At 41.4% G+C, this 22,762-nt stretch overlaps 1 protein-coding gene across 2 annotated transcripts in view; it reads left to right on the forward strand.

Moving 5' to 3' along the window:
* Nucleotides 1–4,632, forward strand: part of LOC121278880 (lethal(3)malignant brain tumor-like protein 4) — a 385,309-nt gene extending 380,677 nt beyond the window's left edge. For both annotated transcript variants that reach the window (XM_041189341.1, XM_041189343.1), the window contains one exon: nucleotides 1,591–4,632. In XM_041189341.1, the coding sequence (XP_041045275.1) occupies nucleotides 1,591–1,725 (135 nt within the window). In that variant the 3' untranslated portion in view covers nucleotides 1,726–4,632. The remainder of the gene's footprint in view (nucleotides 1–1,590) is intronic.
* The last annotated feature ends 18,130 nt before the right edge of the window (nucleotides 4,633–22,762 follow it).

A 22,762-nucleotide genomic window follows, 5' to 3' on the forward strand; every position in this document is an offset into this window, starting at 1 on the left:
CCTGGAGATTTCAGGCCCTGTCATCTGACACATATAGTTGACTGTCTCCCTTGAGAGACGGAGCCTCCTTTGGCACTGCAACTCAGACATAATGAGGTAGCTGCTTCGCCGCCTGTATGCCCTGGCAGCAGGATAGTGGCGTCTTCTGCGGCCCCTTCTGCCTTGGACTACCTCTTGGCCCTGCACTCCTTGTGCCATATGCCTGTCCTCCCAAAAGTGACTCCCCTGGAGGCTGAATCTGCACTCCTGGCCTCCTCCCCCTTCATCCTCAGAGGAGGTGCCTCCAGTGGAAAGTTCAACTCCCATTCCCAGGCTAAGGGAAAGCTTCCTGAAACCCGCAGGCCCAAAAAAGATTCCTCACTGCAGAGTACTGACCTGGAGGTTGAGAGTCCAGACAAAACAGCTGGTATGTGTTTTGAAGTATGGCAGATCACACAGGCAAGTATCAGTAACTTTGAAAAATAAATATTTGACAGAGCACACCTGCCCGTGGATGAGGTTTATACAAATGTGTCCTACTTGCCTGTTGCACTCGTGTGCTGACCCGAAGATTGTACAGGTGCTGAAACACGCCGTCAATTGGCGCCTCAAGGGTCTTAAGTGGCCCGTTAATTAATGGCGGGCGCGCATCGGAGATCATCACGTGCCTGCCCAACGAAATATCGTGATGGTGCATGGTGACATTGGGACACTCGCCCGATGTCACCGCACGTCATTTTACGCGCCAGCGTGCAGGTCCCACCCCCGCAAGCCAACTGGAAAATTCTGCCATGGGGATTCTTGCCTTGAGAGTATTCCTGAAGTGTCTAACCTTATGCAAATTTGTTCCCAAAAACTCTGGAGATGTGCAATGACCTTTACTCATGCTGTCCATCAAATTGCAGCAGATGTTAGGAATGACCTCAGCCCCAACTAGGGCATCCTTCTTGTTGATTCTTGACTAGCAACATATTAAAAATGTGGTATCCTATGACATCCTTTGCTGTATTTCAATGGGCAAGATTTTCAAGTTCCACACTGCATACCACTCTCTATTTAAATAGCAGCAGCAGCTGTTTAAATCTGCTGCATTACATATTCCACCATCAGTATCAGCCGTGTTGCACGTCCTGGCTGAATCTGCACAGGAAGCTCACAATCACACTTAAATTGGCTGACTTTGAGGAATCATGTAATGTGATTATGCTACACAGTTAGCAGAAGCTTTATTTGCTTAAGCCCAGTGATATTAATGCTGTGCTCTGAAATTGATCTATCCTGGTATCAATAATCCATGGGTCCTTGATCATCAGCGCACTAAGAGCATCTGCTGCTGACTCTTCTAGATTTTCATTGGTTAGGAAAATTTCCTTTCAGATTTCAATAATACACACATGCCTCTCTTGTGAGACCATAAAGCATTCCCTTTGTATTGTATTGAAGTATCAGTCTGGAATATCCCTTCACAAATAATTGACTTGTAGTAATTACTTTTGGCATATCAAGATAATAATGGCTCAAAATATGTACAGAGTACATAATGAATTTCTATCTGTTTTGAGTTGAATTACATATATTGATTTCACCAGCAACTTTTGTTTTGTTTTACAGCAGATTGATGGAGAAGCGTTTCTTTTGCTGACACAGATGGACATAGTTAAGATCATGAGCATCAAATTGGGCCCAGCCCTAAAGATTTACAACTCCATTCTAATGTTTAAGAATTCTGAAGATAATTTGGAATAGACATTGTGAATTAAAAAAGGCAGCTAAGTGACGCTCTTCTTTCCTGCCAACGACTATTCAAATGAATCTCTCAACATGATGAGTGGCACAATAAACTGTAGATCAATTTATCAGCAAGATTAACAGGGTATTACTGAGATATTCTGAGATATTGTTGATTTAAAGTATTTTTAATTATAAATGCTTGTTAATAAGATATGGTGAAGTTATTAAAATGTGTTGTAGTAGAAGATGAAGATACGTTTGGAAGTTGCACTTGTACAGTAGATATGTCAAAACATCCACATGCAATTGAGATGAAATTACAAATTTACATGAAAATTTAAAAACAATAGAGTTGGGCAAAAGTAGTCGTCTACTGGTGAGATAACATGTTTAAAGTATAAAATGGATCTGCGCACTTTAATAGTGTTGAGTATATGGATGTTACCCAAAACTTAGAGCATGGCGGGAGATAATCTTCAAACAGAGCACAATAAATTAATCACTTTAGAGTATATATTGAAATAAGCTACTATTATGTAGGTTTTTCAGTTACAATTATAAGCATATCTTTATCTTTGGATATGTTTAGGTAGTGAAATACTTTGCAAATATAGTTGAATGTTTATTCCATAGTTCGTATTTTAGATCAGATTTTTTAATGCACATTTTATTGCTACATATGATCATGTGACCAAAAATTCAGAAATTTACTATTGAATGAGCAAATTGGTCCTCTCTATTGACTGTCAGCCAGCATTGCACAGAGCATCTCTTCCTTTTGGTATTGGCACTCTAATGCGCATAGAACAAAGAACAGCCATGATGGCAGAATAACACAAAAGTTCTTGCATGCTCTTCTACACTTTCTCCCCACAAACTTAAGCCATTCTCTTCTGCGCGCACGTGCATGCGCACACACACATATAATTTAAAATCTTTACTTCAAAAATACTGTGAACAATGGCACAAACCAAAAATACAACAGAATGCTGTTAAATGCATTATTTGTCTAATAAGCTGATCTGATAGGATAATGCAGGAATTAATTTTACTCAATCATGCATTGTGCTGTCTGTGTGATAAATACAATTTTCAGTCAAACTATAACATGTATCCTCCCCACATCTGCAATTCATATCTGTAGAAGAAACTAATATTGCAGAGACTCTGAATACGTATATACCATAGAGTTCATAAATTATAAAACTTCTCTGTTCTCTAGTGTTCCATAGAGCTTTATTACAGTTTTCATAACCAATTCATGGTGAATTCCGCAGGTATTGACAACTTATTCCTCAAGGAACAAAGTGCACCATTGCCATAAGTAATAGGTGCTCCAAATAGACCAGGGCTCAATAATAAATTAGTGACTTTTTTTTTTAGAAACATGCTACACTGGCATGTTGCTTGCTTTTATGCAGTGGTTACTTTTTGATTTGTATTATCAAGTTGTAGGGCTGTGCTGTTGTGTATATTATGATTTTTGTGTAATTAATAGTACATTGCAGTTGATGGTGTGTTTGTTATTTATGTTTGCACAGAATTTGATCCAAAATCTTATTACCTTAGAAAAGGTTTTCTCTGATGTACAATGTGTTTTATTATGTATTGTATAAGTAATATATACAATATCTATAATGGGTTAGGGCATGTTTATTCTTAAAACTAATGGTGTTATAAACTGAAAACTATCTTACAAAGATAGAACAGTAATTTAAAAAATAAACATCTTACAGAGCAGGAATGTAATATGGTGCATATAAACTCTGGTATAATTTAGTGGTTTTCTGTATCATGAATCAACACACAACCTCTCCTTCAGCTAACCTGAGTTTTTGTTTGTTAATAGCTCATGATGTAAGACACACCAACATGGTTATTATTTCTGTTTAAATTATCCGGAACTAAGTACGACTTCATGAAAGGGCTGAGGTATGAGAAGAATGGATAGATTTGACTTCATACATTTTCAAAATACAGCACATAGAATAAAAGAAGAATAGAATAGGCCAGTTTAAACAGTAGCATCTATTTTTCTGGAAACTTATTTTAAGGTTTCCATTTTTAAAAAATCAAACATGGATGTGATTCTGAAAAAAGTTTTGTAAGTTAGTTTTCTGCCTTCACATCATCTAGAACAGAAAGTTATTTCTCTTACTCAGAATTTGTGCCTTGACTTTTGCTGTGGAATTTGGCAAGTAAAGGAACAATTTATAAAAATCAGTGAGATTTGAGAGAATTCTTACTTTTTAGATACATCAGGAAATGTGATGAATATAAAATTCAGAAATAATAGATCTGGCTACTTAAACATCAATCAATAAAAACCATCAGTGAAAATTATAAAACAGGCATCGCTGGAGTTTACACCTAGGGAGTTTTTACAGTGACAGAGCACAGCTTTTATAAGTTTATATGATATACAGTAATTGACAAGATAGCTTTAGGATACTTCTACTTTAACATCACCAGCGACTATATGTTACCCTTCCGTATTGGTGCTGATAATGAAGGCTTCAACAAAAAACCTCAAATGCTTCAAATTCCGTGGTTAGGAAGAGATGGTAAAATGGCATTGAATGCTTTTTATACTGTCATTGAGTAAAATTGTCATTATTAATAAACCATATTTTTCCCATTCAGTGAGCACAGAGCCATAAACTTTAATATACTATATACTACTAAGTCCAAAACTTTTCATTCATGGAAAGAGTTTGTTATATTTGTTATATGGTGTTTGTAAATTACATTTAAATATTGAAATACATTACTGAAAAAGTTAACTGTTGGGCAGGGAATGTTTAAAAATAATTTCTCTTATTCTGGCATGCTATATGTTACCTTCAATTGGATACTATTTTTAATTGTGATGTTTATCAAAGTGAGCTTGCAAATTTTTTAAATAAAGTTCTGTTAAATTCAGACTTCCTTCTATTCTCTGATCTCTATGGTGTGCTAGTTTCAATTGGTCATGTAAAACACAAAGATATTTAGCAGAATCAGTGTATAGCATGTCCAACATCAGCTTATGCACCTGAGTGAACAAAGATTTTGGCCCTGAGATTCCGCAGGGTTGTTCCTGTCTTCTGCTGTTACTTTAGGGAATACCCGTGGAATCACCAGAAAAATGACACAAATAGTTGTTGATGCTGTTTCTCCTGGGGTTCCGCTGAGGGAACATTGAATCTTTATTTTCTTCCTGTCTCTCTTCCCCTGAAGATGCTGACTCATGCTGGAGCACACTTCAGTACCTCAACCAATTCCCATGCTTCAGTAGCCCAGACAGTGAATGCCAGCAGTAACAGGAAGGGTATCACAGATGGGCCTGATTCTTGTTCCTGCCCAGTGTCCAGACAATGCACACTTTCAGCAGGAAGTAATGAATAGTAATCAGAAGCGGGAACCCTGGCTGATCTCCTATCTCTGTCCAGAGTCACTGAGATCAATTATAATGACCTTATTGCAGCACCAGTTAAAATCAGCTAGCTCAGCACAGTACTGGAACCTTCTAGTCTAGATATCTCACTTCCCACAGTTAGTAGTTTACAAAGCAACTGAGACACCCTGTTTAAATGTGGCTGCCCTAGTGATAAATTAAACCAAAAGCTTCAATAAGTACCACTGATCTACCAGAAGTGTGATGGGTCCACCTGTCCTCACTACAACCCAGTCTCAAACCACACCACCTCTTGTTACTCCATTGGTAATTGTAAAGGCTGTTCTGGCCAAAGATTTCTCTGACCCAAATATACACCACTGCTACTCCGTTGCTTCCAGAGCCTCAGTTAATATAGCTGTCGACCTCTCTGGGATCGACCATTTGAGTAAGAAATTGTAGGTCTGTCATAAAATCACATACTGCAAGTACATATACTTCAGATATGAGCTGTTGTTCAAATAGGTAGAAAAACTAGTGGGATTTCTGGAGGAGTCTAGGGTCTTGCCCAGCTATGCCCCAGAAATAAAAGCAAGGTAGAAGTGGAGTGATTGAAAATACACCTTATCCCAACTAGAAATTACCGTAGGACCAAGTAAAGGATGGACATCCTTGAAAATTAGTTTAGGCTACAAGTTACATTAATTTTTGCTTCATTATTCATCTGAATTCCAAAGCTAAAATGCCAGTTAGAAACTAGGCCATCCACCGAAAATATTAATAGGATGATGCCACTGAACTAAATTAATTGATATGTAATTATACACTCAGAATTAAATCCAAAAGACTAGCTCAAGCAATTGATGTGCATTTTTTCTTTTACCTGAGGACAATCTAATAATTTATAATTCAACAGTCTTCAAAATGAAACAGCCACTTGTTAGATATTATGAAGTGTACCAGTGATAAATTAGAAGAATCAGAATTTTTTTTCCACAAAATGGATTCTGTTCTAAAATTCCAAACAACCAATTGACTTCTCTATGGTATCTCAATAATACTTCATCTGTTTTGTAGAATAGGTATGAAACCTGACTATTTCATTATTCCAATAATTGGCAGCATTTCAGGTTCAGCTCATTCAAATTATTCTGTGTTCAAAATTGTAAACAATTTGAACATTTCGCTTGCTATAAATCATGTCCATTACTATAGTCCATGTCGGGCAGGCTCGGCAGAGAAGGGGCTGGACCGCGATTTACACTGGTGGGCCAATTAAGACCCGCCCAGTGTGGAAAGCGAGTGGCAGCGCTCAACGCTGCCTGTATGAGAGGGGGAGCAGGGACATGTTATACATTCAATTTTTAAAAGTTTATTTTTGTTTTTTTGCTTTTAGAAACCTCATCCCACTCATGGATGTTGGACGAGCAATGAAAAATTTAAGTTAATTGATTCTTTAAAGGCCTCAACAGGCCTTTTAATTGTCAGCGGGCCACTGCCAACTCCAGCACGCGCCCACTGACTGAATTGTTGCGTGACTGCACGTTGATGTTGGCACACTCGGCCAACTTCAACACGCGTCATTTCGCGTTCGTGAGTCGGATGCGCGTGTGCCCGCTGAGCTAAAAATTTTACCCCATGGTGCAGAGCAGACCCAGTAAAGTTGGTGGCATAGCAGGGAGGAAGTGTTCCAGGGAGCACTCAACATTGACTCTGGATAGCTTGAGGTACCATGGCATCTGATCAAACATAAACAAGATAATCTGATGATTACTACCTACTGCTCTTCGTAGACTGATGAATCAGTATTCCTCCACTTGGAAGAAGCACTGAGGATAGCAAGGGCACAGAGTGTACACAGGGTGGAGGACTTCATCACTGAGAGTGGCTTGGTAATATCACACTGACCAAGCTGGCCAAGTCCTGAAAGATATAACTGCCAGTCTTGGCCTGCGGCAGGTGGTAAGGGAACCAATATGAGGGAAAACCAACTTGGCTTTTCCCCCTCCAATCTACTTGTTGCAAATGCATGTCTGTGACAACATTGGTAGGAGTGGCCACCACAGTCCTTGTGCAAAGGAAGCAGTACCATCTTCACACTAAGGACATCTTCCATCATGTGTGGCATTACCATGCTAAATAGGATAAATTCAAAATAGATCTAGCAGCTCATAACTGGGCATCAATTTGGTGTTATGGGTTGTCAGTGGCATCACAGTCTGTAACCTCGTGACTTGGCATAGCCCTCATTCTCCCATTATCTTCTGTCATGAAGGGATATTAATGTATATAATGTTATTGGAAATTATTTTAAATTGGACTTGTAGTGGGTGTCTGTTTGTGTCCTAATTGGATTAAAGTCTGGGTGCTTTGATGTCTAGTAGTTTTGAGATGCTAAACAGTAAGGTAAAGAGGGGACATTTGCATTTTGTTGAATAAACCATTCAAAGACTGGGGTGAAATCTTGCACCCAGCTAGAAGGCACCAAGCAATATGTTTATATTACTAATAAAATTGGTTCTATGAAAGGGGTTTTATTGTTAGAAGAGGTGGAGTTCAAAGGACCTGGTGATACAATGAGAATTTACATTCAAAGGAAAAGCTGAGAGGAGTTTGTGTGGGGGGAGTCAGAGGCATGGAAGATCTAAGCCGCCTGTAAGCCTACAACAATTCAAACAAATTGAAAGGAACTCATTCTGAATTTATAAGATAAAATGTGCTTTGCCTGGTGTATGTTTAAGTCAATGGGTTATTGTTGCCTTAGGGAAGATTACCTGGAGTGATTAATTTGGGTATTGTTTAATAGTTATTATGGTAGTAATCTGTTGATGTGTATGTGTTTAATACCTTGTAAAATTAATAAATGTTTAATTTATTTTACATAAAAAAAACATTTGGAGGCTTGGTAGTTTTGTTTCTGAATTCAGAGTTGCATCTCAAACATACCAGTGAAAATATAGGTTATGACAGTTGTTTAAAGTTTCCCTCTGGGATTTGAAATAACTCAGCCTTTACCAACTGCTGTGTCATAACACCTTCAAGACAGGCAACCAACCCTGGTTCAATGATGAGTGCAGAAGAGCATGCCGGGAGCAGCATCAGGCAGGCAAGAAATGAGGTGCCAACCTGGTGAAGCTACAACACAAGACTACATGCATGCTAAACAGCAGAAGTAAAATGATATAGACAGAGATAAGCGATCCCAAGGATCAGATCAAAGGTGTATAGTCCTGCCACACCCAATCATGAATGCTGGCAGGCAATTAAACAACTAATGGGAGGATAGGGCTCTGTGAACATCCCCAGCCTCAGTGATGGCAAAGCGCAGCATGTGAGTGCAAAAGACAATGCTGAAACAGTTGCAACCATCTTCAGCCAGAACTGCTGAATAGATGATCCACCATGACTTCCTCCTGAAATCCTCAACATCATAGATGTCAGTCTTCATCCAATTCTTTTCGCTCCAGGTGATATCAAGAAACAGTTGAGTGCACGGGACACAGCAAAGGCTAAGGGCTTCAACAATATCCCAGCTATAGTGCTGAAAATGTATGCTCCAGAAGGAGCTGCACATTCGGCCAAGCTACTTCAGTCCTGCTGCAACACTGGCATTTACCTGACAATGTGGAAAATTGCCCAGGACAAACACAATCTGGCCAATTACAGCCCCATCTGTCTACTCTCAATCATCAGCAATATAATGGAATGTGTCATTGACAGTGTTATCAAGTGGCACTTAATAATAACCTGCTCTCTAATGCTCAGTTTGCATTCCTTCAGAAGGACTCAGCTACAGACCTCATTACAGCCTTGGGCCAAACATGGACAAATGAGCTGAATGCCAGAGGTGAGGTGAGAATGACTGCCCTTGACATCAAGGCAGAATTTGACCAAGTGTGGCATCAAGGATTCCTTACAAGATTGCAATCAATGGAAATCAAGGGGAAAGCTCACCACTGGTTGAAGTCATACCTAGCACAAAGGAAGATGGTTGTGGTTGTAGGAGGCCAATCATCACAATCCAAGGCATTGCTGCAGGGATTCCTCAGGGTAATGTCCTCGGGTCAGCCATCTTCAGCCACTTCATCAATAACTTTTCTTCCATCATAATGTCAGAAGTTTGGATGTTCACTGATGAATGCACAGTATTCAGTGCCTTTCGCGACTCCTCAGCTAAAGAAGCATCTATGCCCGCAGGCAGCATGATCTGGATAGCATTCAGGCTTGGGCTGATAAGTGACAAATAATATTTGTGTCACACAAGTGCCAGGCAATGATCATCTCCACTAAGAGAGAAACTAACCATATCCCCTTGACATTCAATAGCATCGCCATCACTGAATGCCACACCATCACCATCCAGAGGAGCACCATTGACCAGAAACTTAACGGGACCAGCCACAGAAATACCATGCCTACAACAGCAGATCAGAAGCTGGGTATTCTATGATTAACCTCCTGACTCCTCTTAGCCTTTCCACTGTACAAGGCATAAGCCAGCTCTAACACCACTTAAGAAGCTTGTCTGCATTCAGGACAAAGCATATCATCAATCAATGCCTCATCCGCCACCTTGAATATTCACTCCTTCCACCACTGGCGAAGCATGGCTGCAGTATATGGAGGATATGGAATCGTTGGAGAGGGTGTAGAGGAGGTTTACCAGGATGCTGCCTGGTCTGGAGGTTATTAGCTATGAGGAGAGGTTGGAAAAACTCGGATTGTTCTCACTAGAGTGACGGAGATTGAGGGGCGACTTGATAGAAGTTTACAAAATTATAAGTGGCATGGACAGAGTAGATAGTCAGAAGCTTTTTCCCAGGGTGGAAGAGTCAGTTACTAGGGGACATAGATTTAAGATGAGAGGAGAAAACTTTAGAGGAGATGTGCGGGGCAAGTTTTTTAGGCAGAGGGTAGTGAGTTTCTGGAATTCGCTGCCAGAGTAGGTGGTGGAAGCAGGTACAATATTGGTGTTTAAGAGGCAGCTTGACAAATACATGAATAGGATGGGAGTAGAGGGATACGGACCCCGGAAGTGCAAAATATTTTAGTTTGACAGGCAATATGATTGGTGCAGGCTTGGAGGGCCGAAGGGCCTGTTCCTGTGCTGTACTTCTCTTTGTTCTTTGTTCTATGTAACATCTACATGATGCACGGCAGCAACTCACCGAGGCTTCTTCAACAGTACCTTTCAAACTGGTGACCTCTATCTAGAAGGGAAAGGGCAGTTGGCACATGGGAACACTATGACCTCCAAGTTCCTCTGCAACTCCCACACTGTCCTGGCTTGGAAATATAATACCATTCCTTTGCTATCACTGAAACTCCCTACCAGCACTGTGGAAGTATCTTCAATCAAACTGACTCAGCAGTTCAAGAAAGTGACTCACCACCACCTTCTCAAGAGTAATTTTGAACACAGAATAATTCAAATGGACTGAACTTTAAACTGTGAAAGATTTTGAGAGCAGAAAATTAGTTTCTGTTAACAACTCAGTGTTTCTCCATTGTACTATGCCACAAAGTTAGGAATGATGAGGGTCTCAGTGACACTAAAGCTGGCAAAGAATCATAAAGACTGCAAACATTTACATTACTCCTGAAATTCCATTTGGTTGTCCAAGCTTCCTGCCATAACCTTTGACAGAAAATAGCAGTAACTTTCATTTTCAACCAAATTTATGGTGCCAGTCCAGAAGATTTTCAAATTGTGACTTAATTTAAATGGAAATATTCTGAAACATTTCTAGAAATGACTTTTCATACTTTGTATATGGGTTTTCTTACATTTGGGTGCTGAGATTCCTGATGGGGCAGAATGTTAGCACATCAAAGTGCAGTAGGTGAATAATCTTTCAGTTCAATTTGTTGGAGAAGTACCTGGTCAGGGTTTTCCCTTGCAGCACAACTAAAATCCACACACAACACAGCCATCAGGGCCATCAACACTGGGAAACCAATAGTGACATTCATTATGTAGCAAGAGTGCCTGAGATCACAATTCCATTGGCCATCTAGATATGCTGAGCTGAGTTAAGTGACAAGCAAAATAGATCAGAAGGTCATAGATTCACATCATCAGTTCCCTTTCAAGTGTGTTCTCAATCCTGCCCATGCCATTAGAAGGAGTGCAAAATAGATTCTGGAATCTTTTTGCAGAGGAAAAGTACCTTGCAGTCATGTATAAGACATTTTTTTCAGATCTGCCATGTTTCCCGTCACTTGCATAGTTTCAATACTGAATGAGGAAACTAACTCAATCCCCATATCTAGTGTTCAGATGTGGTCAGTGGTAGTTTCAGTCCAAATAAAGAGAGGCCTCCGCAACCACTTTCAGAGCACTGTCATCCATAGGCCTCAGGAAGAAAAAGTTAGATATAGATGCTTTCCGAAAAAAATTTTCTGGAAACATACTAGCTACATCTCTTTCTTGCTGTGGCAACTCCTTGAGGCCTGCTGTACTATGTTTCCACCCACAAACTGACAAAATTCTCATCCAAAGGCCAGAGAACATTCTTCCCATACAGTACTAATTTGAGGGATGAGAATATGTCTGGGATTAGGAGGGTACCTCCAGGATAGTAGAAGTGTCATTGGGTTGCACTTTACAAAGGCAAAAGCACCTTAAGTATTGATTATCCAATTCTATTTGTTATTGGCATAATGCATTGCACATCATTGCACTGTGCCACAGAATAATGAGCAGACTGCCAAGGATTACTCAATACTTATAGTGGATGGAAAGTCATGGGTTACAGACCTGCTGTTACCTAAGATGTGCTTCCTGCAAACATCACTCCCCATTTGCAGCACCCAACATTAAAATTACTCTTCTGATCTATTTTGCTTGTCACTTAATTCAGCTCAGCATATTTAGATGGCCAATGGAATTGTGATCTCAGCCACTCTTGCTACATAATGAATGTCACTACTGATTTCCCAGTGTTGATGGCCCTGATGGCTGCGTTGTGTGTAGATTTTAGCTGTGACCATGTACTTCTCCAACAAATTGAACCAAAAGATTATTCACGGAGGCAAAACAGTAGGTTCTGTGCCTGCTCTTGCGGATGGGTGAGGAGATTTCCATGGAACAAACATTACAAAATAAATTCCAAAAAATGTTGTTTTATAAAAATGTCTACATTTTCTCATTATTTGCAGGTGACCATTTCCCCATGATCTCCTCACCCTAGACTCCCAATATTTATCTATGCTTTTCACCATTTCCTAACTATATCCATATAGCCTTACAAGCTCAAAAATAGCGACACATAAATAGATCTTTTACTTGCTATGATATTTTCAATTTACATTCATTTAAAATGTGTTTTTAGACTAACAATATATGAATAGTGGTAAAAATAGGTACAAAGTAAAGTTCCCTCCAACTTAACCCAACAACTTGCCTTCACCCCAAAATTGAAGAAGCAGCCCCTACTGCACAAGTGTGCTTCCTGTATCAACCATCCTTATGAGTTCTTGAGTGAATTTTGGTCACCACAGGTTATCTGATTGCAACACAACCCATAGCTTCAAACCTCAAAGTTATATTATTGTCACGAGGATGTGTTTTTTTTAAAGAAAACAATACAGTTTCTAATGCTTTTTTTCTGACTGGATTTTGATATGTAATCTCATTAAGATAATAGAAAAAACTGCCAGCCAGCAGAAAATACAACTTGCATTCTGCCCAAGTGGGATGAAAAAGAACAGACTCTCAAACCCCCTGGGGAGGGTGAAAGACCCCATCTTCTACTGAATTTTGCACTCTTACTCCTCAAAAGTTTCTGAGATGAGACATCAAAAATGTAATTACCTGTTCTACAACACAATGACTACAGCAGACATGGTAATTGAATTCCTCTGGAATGTACAGCCAGCAAGGCTTTTTTTAACCAAAGGACTGTTTACCAAGCCAGAGAGCAGAGATCAGAAGGATATACTGAAAGTCTGCAAAAAGCTATGTGTGTCTCTTTCAGAAGTATTGTGCACAGATATTGCAGAGTAACCATCCTAAGAAGAGAAAATCTACTGCAAACCAAGATCTTCTGGGGATAAAACGTAGAAATCCGCTCTGTACAGCTACACCTTGGAAGACAACTGAACAAAATGGCAGCAACATGCAATCACTGCATTGAGACCAATTGAGCCGAAGGACAGTTAACTGTATATTTCTTTGATTTTTCATTTTACTTCAAGAACTGCAAAAAATCTTTAAGTCTATCCTTGTATTCTACCATTTGTACTAGTGTGTGTGTGAGGCCCAGGGAATGTGTGACATACGACTGAGGGTTACATTTACTTATTTTTTTTAAATAGGGAAGTAGGGTCAATAAACCATAGAACCATAGAAAGGTTTACAGCACAGAAGGAGGCTATTCGGCTCATCTTGTCCATACCAGCCTGAGGACACCCAGGTGCCCTTTCTGATCCCACCTTCCTGCACCCGGCCCATATCCCTGCAGTTTACAGCACTTAAGGTGCAGATCCAGGTACTTTTTAAAAGAGTTTAGAGTTTCTGCCTCTACCACCAACTTGGGCAGCAAATTCCAGACACCCACTACTCTCTGCGTAAAAAAGTTCTTCCTCATTTCCCCCCTACACCTTCTGCCACTTATCTTGAATCTATGTCCCCTGGTTCTAGAATTCTCCACCAAGGGAAACAATTTTATCCTGTCCACTCTATCTATTCCCCTCATAATTTTGTACACCTCACTCAAGTCACCTCTCAGCCTTCTTTGTTCTCAGGAAAACCGATCCAACCTCTCCTCATAGCTACACTTTTCTAACCCTGGCAACATTCTTGTAAACCTCCTCTGCACTCTCTCCAGAGCTATTACATCCTTCCTGTAATGTGGTGACCAGAACTGCATGCAATACTCCAGTTGTGGCCTCACCAGTGTTTCATACAATTCCAACATTATATCCTTACTTTTATATTCTATACCTCTGCCAATGAAGGAGAGCATTCCATTCATATCTTATTCTTTGATTTAAACTCAGAAAAATTGTCTGATGAATTCTTTATAATCTGAAAGCGTACATAATGGGACTGCTGCAGTATTGGCAAAGCATATTCTTGCTAAATTCTCAACAAAACCCTGTTACAGCCAGACCTGGAGTACTAAATGAGGGGAGTCAATTTTTATCCTTCCTCATGTGGTCGTAACAGAAATTTGGGGGCTAACACCTGGGATTAGATCCCACAAAGAATGACAGAAGTTGAGTTGGGAAAGTGAATGATTCCTTAAAAGCAAATTTTGTTTTTAAAAAAAACTGCTACAGGTTTTGTCGGGTTTACGATATTAAAGTGCAAAAATGTCTACATTCACTCCATCGGCTCCCCTAATTTACCACTCCGGGTCTGGCTGTAACAGAGTTTTGTTGTGAATGTCTACATTCAAAGCCAGTACCTTTCTAGAACAGATGGGAATTACTTTTGATAATTTTATACTTCAAAGTAGCGATGGAGTTGGAGTTAGAATTTCGCCCGAAAGCCAAGAAACCTGACATTTTAAAACTAATGGCGAGAGAATTAGATTGTGAACCTGGAAAAGTTGCAATGGACAGCTTAACTTTAGTAAAATTACAGATAGAACAGAGATAGCTAGAGCTAGAATTCCAAGCTAAAGAAAGAGAGAGAGAAGAAAGAAATAAAGAAATAGAGAGAGAAGAGGAGAGGAAAGGGAGAGAGAATATGAGCTTTCCAAAGAGAAAAACAAGAAAGGGCGATAGGAATCCATGAACTACATAGGGACAGGTCCCCTGTGGTCACTGAAGGCTCACTTAGCTCAGTACCAAGTTATTCAAGTTTTCCCAATTAATCCCTAATTTTAGTGATGAAGAAGCAGAAGCCTTCTCTTTTGAGACAGTCGCTCAGCAAGTAAGGTGACCAGTACAAAACTGGATAAAAGCAAAAAACTGCAGATGCTGGAAATCCAAAACAAAGCCTCTGTCGCATCTGTTCTGATGATGCTACCTTCAAAAACAGTTCCTCTGACATGTCCTCCTTCTTCCTTAACCGAGGCTTTCCACCCACGATAGTTGACAGGGCCCTCGACTGTGTCCGGCCCATCTCCCGTGCATCCGCCCTCACGCCTTCTCCTCCCTCCCAAAAACATGATAGGGTCCCCCTTGTCCTCACTTATCACCCCACCAGCCTCCGCATTCAAAGGATCATCCTCCACCATTTCCGCCAACTCCAGCATGATGCCACCACCAAACACATCTTCCCTTCACTCCCCCGGCAGCATTCCATAGGGATTGTTCCCTCCGTGACACCCTGGTCCACTCCTCCATCACCCCATATACCTCAACCCCCACCTACGGCACCTCCCCATGCAAACGCAAAATATGCAACATCTGCCCCTTCACTTCCTCTCTCAAACACTCCTTTCAAGTGAAGTAGCATTTCGCTTGCATTTCCCCCAACTTAGTCTACTGCATTCATTGCTCCCAATGCGGTTTCCTCTACATTGGAGAGACCAAACGCAGACTGGGTGACCGCTTTGCAGAACACCTTCGGTCTGTCCACAAGCATGACCCAGACCTCCCTGTCGCTTGCCATTGTAACACTCCACCCTGCTCTCTTGCCCACATGTCTGTCCTTGGCTTGCTGCATTGTTCCAGTGAAGCTCCACGCAAACTGGAGGAACAGCACCTCATCTTCCGACTAGGCACTTTACAGCCTTCCAGACTGAATATTGAGTTCAACAACTTTAGATCTTGAACTCCCTCCTCCATCCCCACCCCCTCTCCATTTCTTCCCCCTCCCTTTTGTTTTTTCCAATAATTTATATAGATTTTTCTTTTCCCACCTATTTCCATTATTTTTTATTGTATTCCACCCATGGTTTATTTTACCCCACCCCCACTAGAGCTACCTTGCTTGTCCTGCTCTCCATTCTTAATTAGCACATTCTTTTAGATAATATCACCACCTTCAACACCTCTTTGTTCTTTTGTCTGTGACATCTTTTGGTTATCACCCCCTATCACTACTTGCTTGTCCCAACAACCCCCCCCACCCCTAGCCCCCCCGCCTTCTCCCCCATCCCCCTCCCCCCCCAACCTTAAACCAGCTTATATTTCACCCCTTTCCTATTTCTACTTAGTTCTGTTGAGGGGTCATGAGGACTCGAAACGTCAGCTTTGCTCTTCTCCGCCAATGCTGCCAGACCTGCTGATTTTTTTACCAAGTACAAAGCTGGATGTTACTCCTGTAAAGTAAGCTATCAGACAAAGCTCACAAAGTTTACTCCCTGTTGACTGATGAGAGTTCGGCAAACTATGAGGTAGCAAAGAAGGCTATTTTAAGTGTGTATGAACTGGTGCCAGAGGCGTACCATCAGAAATTTCATATCCTCCAAAATCAGCAGGACCAGATGTATATTGAATTTGAATGGATTAAGATTTTGTGTTTGATCGGTGGATATGAGTACCTAAGGTCGAGGGCACGTATGAAAACCTTTGAGAAATAATGCTCCTTGAAGAGTTCAAAAATTCACTTCCTCTCCCTATAAAAGCACACATAGAGGAACAGACAGTGGCAGGAGCCAGACAGACAGCAATTCTGGCTGATGATTATGAGCTTGTCCACGGGCCCTCATCCCAAAGGAAATCCTTCCCTAATCACCATCAGCAGCCTGGAAAGGAAAGGAGGTGGGAGAGTGATTGAAAGTTGAGCGCCCATGGGAGATAAAGGGCGGCTACAAATACAGGAAGCCCCCCCCCCCACCGAGACCAGAAAGATGGTGCTGAGAAAAGAAGTGAGGCTTGAAAGCCTGTGTGTTTCAATTGCCTAAAGGCTGGACACCTTCATGCTGATTGTTGAAAGTTATGGGAAAAGCCCACAGGATTTATTGGGGCACATAGGCCCTGTGCAGAAAAAGAGAGTCAGGCAGAGAACATAGCTGACCAGGCTGCAGCTCTGACTGCAGCAGCAAGTTCCTGTAAGCACTGTGGGTACAGGTGAGTTTCGCAAAGTCCCTGAGAATTACAAGGATTTTGTGTTAGAAGGAAAGGTGTCCCCATTTCCCCAGAGCAAGGTGAGTAAGCCTGCAGTCATACTGAGGGATACTGGAGGCAGCCAATCTCTCCTGCTGGAAAGCGACATGACCTTTAACCCAGAGACTGCGGTACATCCAAAGTGTTGATAAAGAGAATCAAGGGAGAATACATGCCCATACCTTTTTACAGGGTGAACTTGGAGTATGACCTTATTTCAGGACCGGTAACCATGGGAGTTGTCCTTAACTTACCTGTGGTCAGGGTTGACCTGCTCCTTGGAAATGACCTGGCAGGATCAAAGGTGGTAGCATTCCCAGTGGTTTTAGAAAAGCTGAGCGAAGTCAGGGAGACAGAGCAGCTGCAGGAGAAAATGCCTGGCATTTTTACTGGCTGCGTTGCAATTCCGTCTATGGCCAAACAAGCCTGTCAGAAGAAGCCAAACTGGCACTGCAGACAGGTGATCTTGCTGTCTGGTTATCCAATACCTTTTTTGGAAGTTTAGAAGACCCTAGAGGTGTAATGAGTAGGTTTTCCTTAGTTGTGGCTCAACAAGCCAACCGCTCCTAAAGTTAGCACAGACTGTACAAACCAAAGCTGAAATGGATGGAGTCACAGAACGATATTATTTTTAAAATGAGGTACTGATGAGGAAGTGAAGCCCCCACCCCCTCACAGACCACAGGTGAGATGTGGACAGTGCTGCCACCGAGCTACCAAGGGGAAATATTGAGGCTATCCCACAAAATCCCAATGACTGGACATGTAGCTATATGAAAAACCCAAGCCCACAGAAGCCAGCATTTTTACTGGTCACACCTCCACAAAGATGTGGTGATGTTCCATAAAACTTGCCAAACCTGTCAGATAGTGTGGAAACCACAGCCTGCAATGAAACCCTAATTGCTATGATTAGGCTTCCTATACCTGCCTTTTGGGAACCCTTCAGCAAGGTGCTAGTGGATTACTGGGACCCCTGCCAAAAACAAAAGGGAGCTATCAGTATATTCTTACTATCATGGATGTGGCCACCCAATTCTCAGAGGTCACTCCCCTGAGAACTATCTCTGCCAAGGTAGTGGTGGAGGGATTAATTCAATTCATTACTCGATTAGAGCTACCTACCAAGATCCAGTCTGATCAGGATTCAAATTTCATGTCCAGAATATTCCAGGAAACCATTGGTAACCTGGGTGTAACCCAGCTAAAGTCCTCAGCACACCACCCACAGTCACAAGGAGCTTTAGAACAGTCCCACCAGACCCTAAAAACAAAGATCAGGGCATAGTGTCATGAGTACCCCCATGACTGGAATAAAGGGCTGGGTTTTCTTCTATTTAGCACCAAGGACTCACCCAATGAGTTCACTGGGTTTACTCCTTTTGAATTAGTTTATGGACACCAAGTGAGGGGTCCCCGAAGCTTAAAGGAGAAATTTTTAGAACCGAAGATGGTCAAAAGGACGAAAGAGACAGCGAGGATAAATTAGATGGAGGCCTGGTATGGCCCAAATTGAACCCCCTACCACCCAGTTCGAAAACACGGAAATTTTAGAGAATTTAGACACCATATTCACCTATTTAAAAGCAGAACAAAGAAGCGACTTGGCAAGGCTGCTCACTGCATTTAACAGCACCTGTAGAGATGAGCCAGGCTGTACCACTTTAGCTGAACAATATGTGGAAGTGGGAGAGGTCCCTCTAATTAAACAGAATCCCTACCATCTAGGTCCAGAAAAACTGACCCAGTCCAGGAGGAGATCAAATATATACTGGAGCACAAACTAATCAAGCCCAGTAACAGCAGCTGGAATTCCCCAGTTGTGCTCGTGCCTACTTTGGTGGCTCCACAAGGCACTGCGTTGATTACTGAAACATTAATGCAGTAACCAAGCAGATTCCTACCTGATTCCCCAGCTGGAAGATTGCATAGACAGAGTAGGTAATGCAGCCTACGTCACTAAGAGATTTATTAGCGAGGTACTGGTAAATACCTTTGACCACCCGAACATGGAAGATCTCTGCTTTCATAACTACAGATGGGTTATCCCAGTGTCAATTTGTTCATGTACTCAGAAATGCCCCAGTCACCTTCCATGTGAACCAGTGGCAGGTCTATCCAACTGTGTAGTGTTCCTAGATGACCTAGTAGTGTACTGAGATGCCTGGGAAAGCCACCTGGAACAACCGCAACCCCTCTTCAAAAGATTACAGTCAGCTGACCCAGTGGTCAACCTTGCAAAAAGTGAGTTTACTAAGGCTCAGGTGACCTACCTAGGACATGTGGTGGGTTGAGGACCAATGCTGCCCAGAGCTATGGAGGTACAGACAGCGGCAAATTTTCCCATCCCCACAACAAAACAGGAAATAATGAAATTCCTAGGGATGAGTGGTTTCTTTCGCAAGTTTGTCTCTAACTTCAGTACTAATGCTGCCCTACTAACAGAGCTATTAGAGAAAAAGTAAAGAAATGCCAAACAGCTTTTGAGAAGCTGAAAGCCATTTTAGCAACCGGTGTTAGCAGCTCCAGACTTCAACAAAACATTTAAAGTACCCATCAATGCTAGTGACCCTGGGGTAGGGGCTCTCCTATTCCAGGAGGATGAATCAGGCATAGAGAGACCGATTGGGTACTTCTCCAAGAAATTGAACAAACACCAGAAATGCTATTTCACTGTGGAGAAAGAAACTTTAGGATTATTGCTAGCTCTCAAACACTTTGAGATATATGTCCAAAATGGCTACCCAGAGATCACAACCCCTTAATCTTTGTAGAAGAATTCAAAACCAAAAATGCAGGACTATTTCATTGGAGTTTGTCTCTCCAAACATATCACTTAAAAATTACTCACATTGCAGGGAAAAATAATATGATTGCAGACGTTCTGTCCAGTGTTTAAAACCACATAGGAACAACAACTCAAACCTTAACTGAACAGACCCAATAGTGTAAAATTGAAGATGTAAGGGTGTGTGTGAATGTATTTGCATGAGTTTTGTTTACTTTTCTTATTATTATTATTTGTGCTTCTTCCCAGTCTTGTAATGGAATGAGTGAATCTCATTTCATTCTGCGTGTGGCGGAGGTGTCATGAGGATGTGCTCCTTTTAATGGTAAAGATACAATTTCTAATGCCTTTTTTCTCTGGCTCGATATCAATAAACTGTAATCCCATTAAGATAATGGAAAGACAGCCAGCCATCAGAAAATACAACTTGCATTCCACCCTAGTGGGATGAAAAGAAAGACTCTCAAACCCCCTGGAGAGTGTGAAAGATCCCATCTCCTGTTGACTTTTACACTATTGCTCTTCAAACGTTTATAAGATGAGACATCAAAACTGTAATTATCAGTTCTACAACATAATGACTACAGCAGACATGGCAATCAAATTCCTCTGGAATATACAGCCAGCAAGGCTTTTTTTTTAAATGAAAGAACTGTTTACTAAGCCAGAGAGAAAAGTTGGGAAATTTATGCTGAAAGGCTGCAAAGAGCAGTATCTCTCAAAGAGTAACCATCCCGAGAAGAGAAAATCTACTGCAAATCAAGATCTTTGGGGGATAATATGTGGAAATCTGTTCCATACAGCTGCAAGCAGGAAGACAACTGCACAAAATGGCTGCAACGTGGAATTACCACATTGAGCAAAGCCAAAGGACAGTGAACCATATATTTCTTTGATTTTTTATTTTTCTTCACAAACTGTAAAAAATATTTAAGTTTATCCTTGTATTCTGCCATCCGTACTAGTGTGTGTATGTAGGGTCCAAGAAATATGTGTGACATATGTGATTTGCCTAGTTTTTTTTAATTTTGGGAAATAGGATCAATAAACTTATGCTGCTCTTTGATTTAAACTTACAAAACCTGTTTGATTAATTGCTAAAGCACGTCCTCGCTAAATTCACAACTAAACTCTGTTACAGCCAGACCTGGTGTGGTAAATTAGGGAAGTCAATTTTTACCCCTACTGACATGGTCATAGCATTGTGAAATTATATTGAGTGGTTACTAGAACGTGGGCGACTCTTATCTTGTTTGCCGTAAGTTTCTCCCTCTCATTGCTGTTGAGTGAAAACTCCACTTAAAATTGTACTGAGAAAAATTGCAGACAAAATTATCTGGGGCAAATTTCTGAATGCATATGCCCCCACTTGTTGGAATCACAGATATTGGTCAGTCATGGACATGTTTCCCACAATGGTTCATCCATAAATTGTCATGGATGGCAAATTGTGGGGAACACAGCTGCTCATTGATAAAAAAAAATACACACTTGGGTGAGGAATGGTGCCAACATCCATGGAGGTGCCAGCACTTTTTGAGGAGGAAAGAAAACTAGCAAAAGAAAACACTCCACTAAGCCCTAACCATGTTATAATGGGAAAGTGCCTATTCTCCCCTCAGCGCTTTCCTGTAGCAGCAAAGCAAACTGCAAAGATCCCTTTTCATTTATCCACTCACCCATTAAGGGAACACATCCACTTGTTCAGTGTTGCGAGGAAGCACAATTTCTCAGTCCAAACAGGCTATGAAATAGTTTGCTTTTCATTTGACAGGACTAACATTTATGAATTTATAAGGATCTTCTTTTATTCTACAATTTTCATTCAATTTTATGAGCAGAAAAGACAAGTATCAAAGAATATTGGGCACATAGGTGGCAGATCAGATTCAATGTAAAGAAATGCAAAATGTTTCACAGGGGAGCAAAAAAAATCCACAAAAGGATTTTTAAAAATTAATTTGTGGAATACAGTGTCACTGACAAGGCTAGCATTAATTGTTCACCTCTAATTGCCCTTGAGAAATGGTGATGAGCTGCCTTCTTGACAACTGAGTGGTTTGCTACGCCATTTCAGAGGACAGTTAAGAGTCAACCACATTGGGGTCAGGCTGGGTAATAACAGCAGATGTCATTTTCTAAAGGATATTAGTGAACCAGATGGGTTTTTATGACAATCCAGTAGTTGCATGGCCACCATTACCTGGATGCTACCTTTTAATCCAGACTGGTTTGATTAACCAAATTTAAATTCCCTAGCTGCCATGGTGGAATTTGAACCCACGGAGAGAATTTCCCCCCCGTTGGGGGGTGTTGTGCAGGGGTGGGCAAGATCGGGCACGAACCCAATAGGCGCCCCCGATCTGGTCCGCACCGCCATTTTACATGGGCTAATTAAGGCCCACCCAACGTGAAGTGCTCCTGGTAGTGCTGAGGGCTCCCTGTGCAGGCGGTTGGGAGGGGTGGGGGGGGGGGGGGGGGGTGGGGGGGGGGGGGGGGGGGGGGGGGGTGGGGGTGGTTCCCTGAGCCAGGGCCTGTGATCTTTTGCACATGAAGTGCAGAAATCTCCCTGAGGCACAGAGGAGCCTCAGGGAGATTAGTTTAAGTTTTCAAAACTTAAATAAAGAAAAAATTTTAAGGCATGTCTCCTCATGTGACAGTGTCACATGAGCTGGGACATGTCAATGAACATTAATGAAAAAATGTATTTAATTTATAAACCCCTGATGAAACCTCATCCTGCCCGTGGATGAGGTTCCATGCAAAATGCAAAGGCCGCCTGGGCTTTTTACCTGCCCAACAACCTTAATGTTGGACGGGCAGCTCAGTTTATTACTTTAATTGATATTTAAATGACCTTAATAGGCCTTAAACAGTTCTGC

This window comes from Carcharodon carcharias, chromosome 6, assembly GCF_017639515.1.
Source record: "Carcharodon carcharias isolate sCarCar2 chromosome 6, sCarCar2.pri, whole genome shotgun sequence".
In the NCBI taxonomy this organism is placed as follows: domain Eukaryota; kingdom Metazoa; phylum Chordata; class Chondrichthyes; order Lamniformes; family Lamnidae; genus Carcharodon; species Carcharodon carcharias.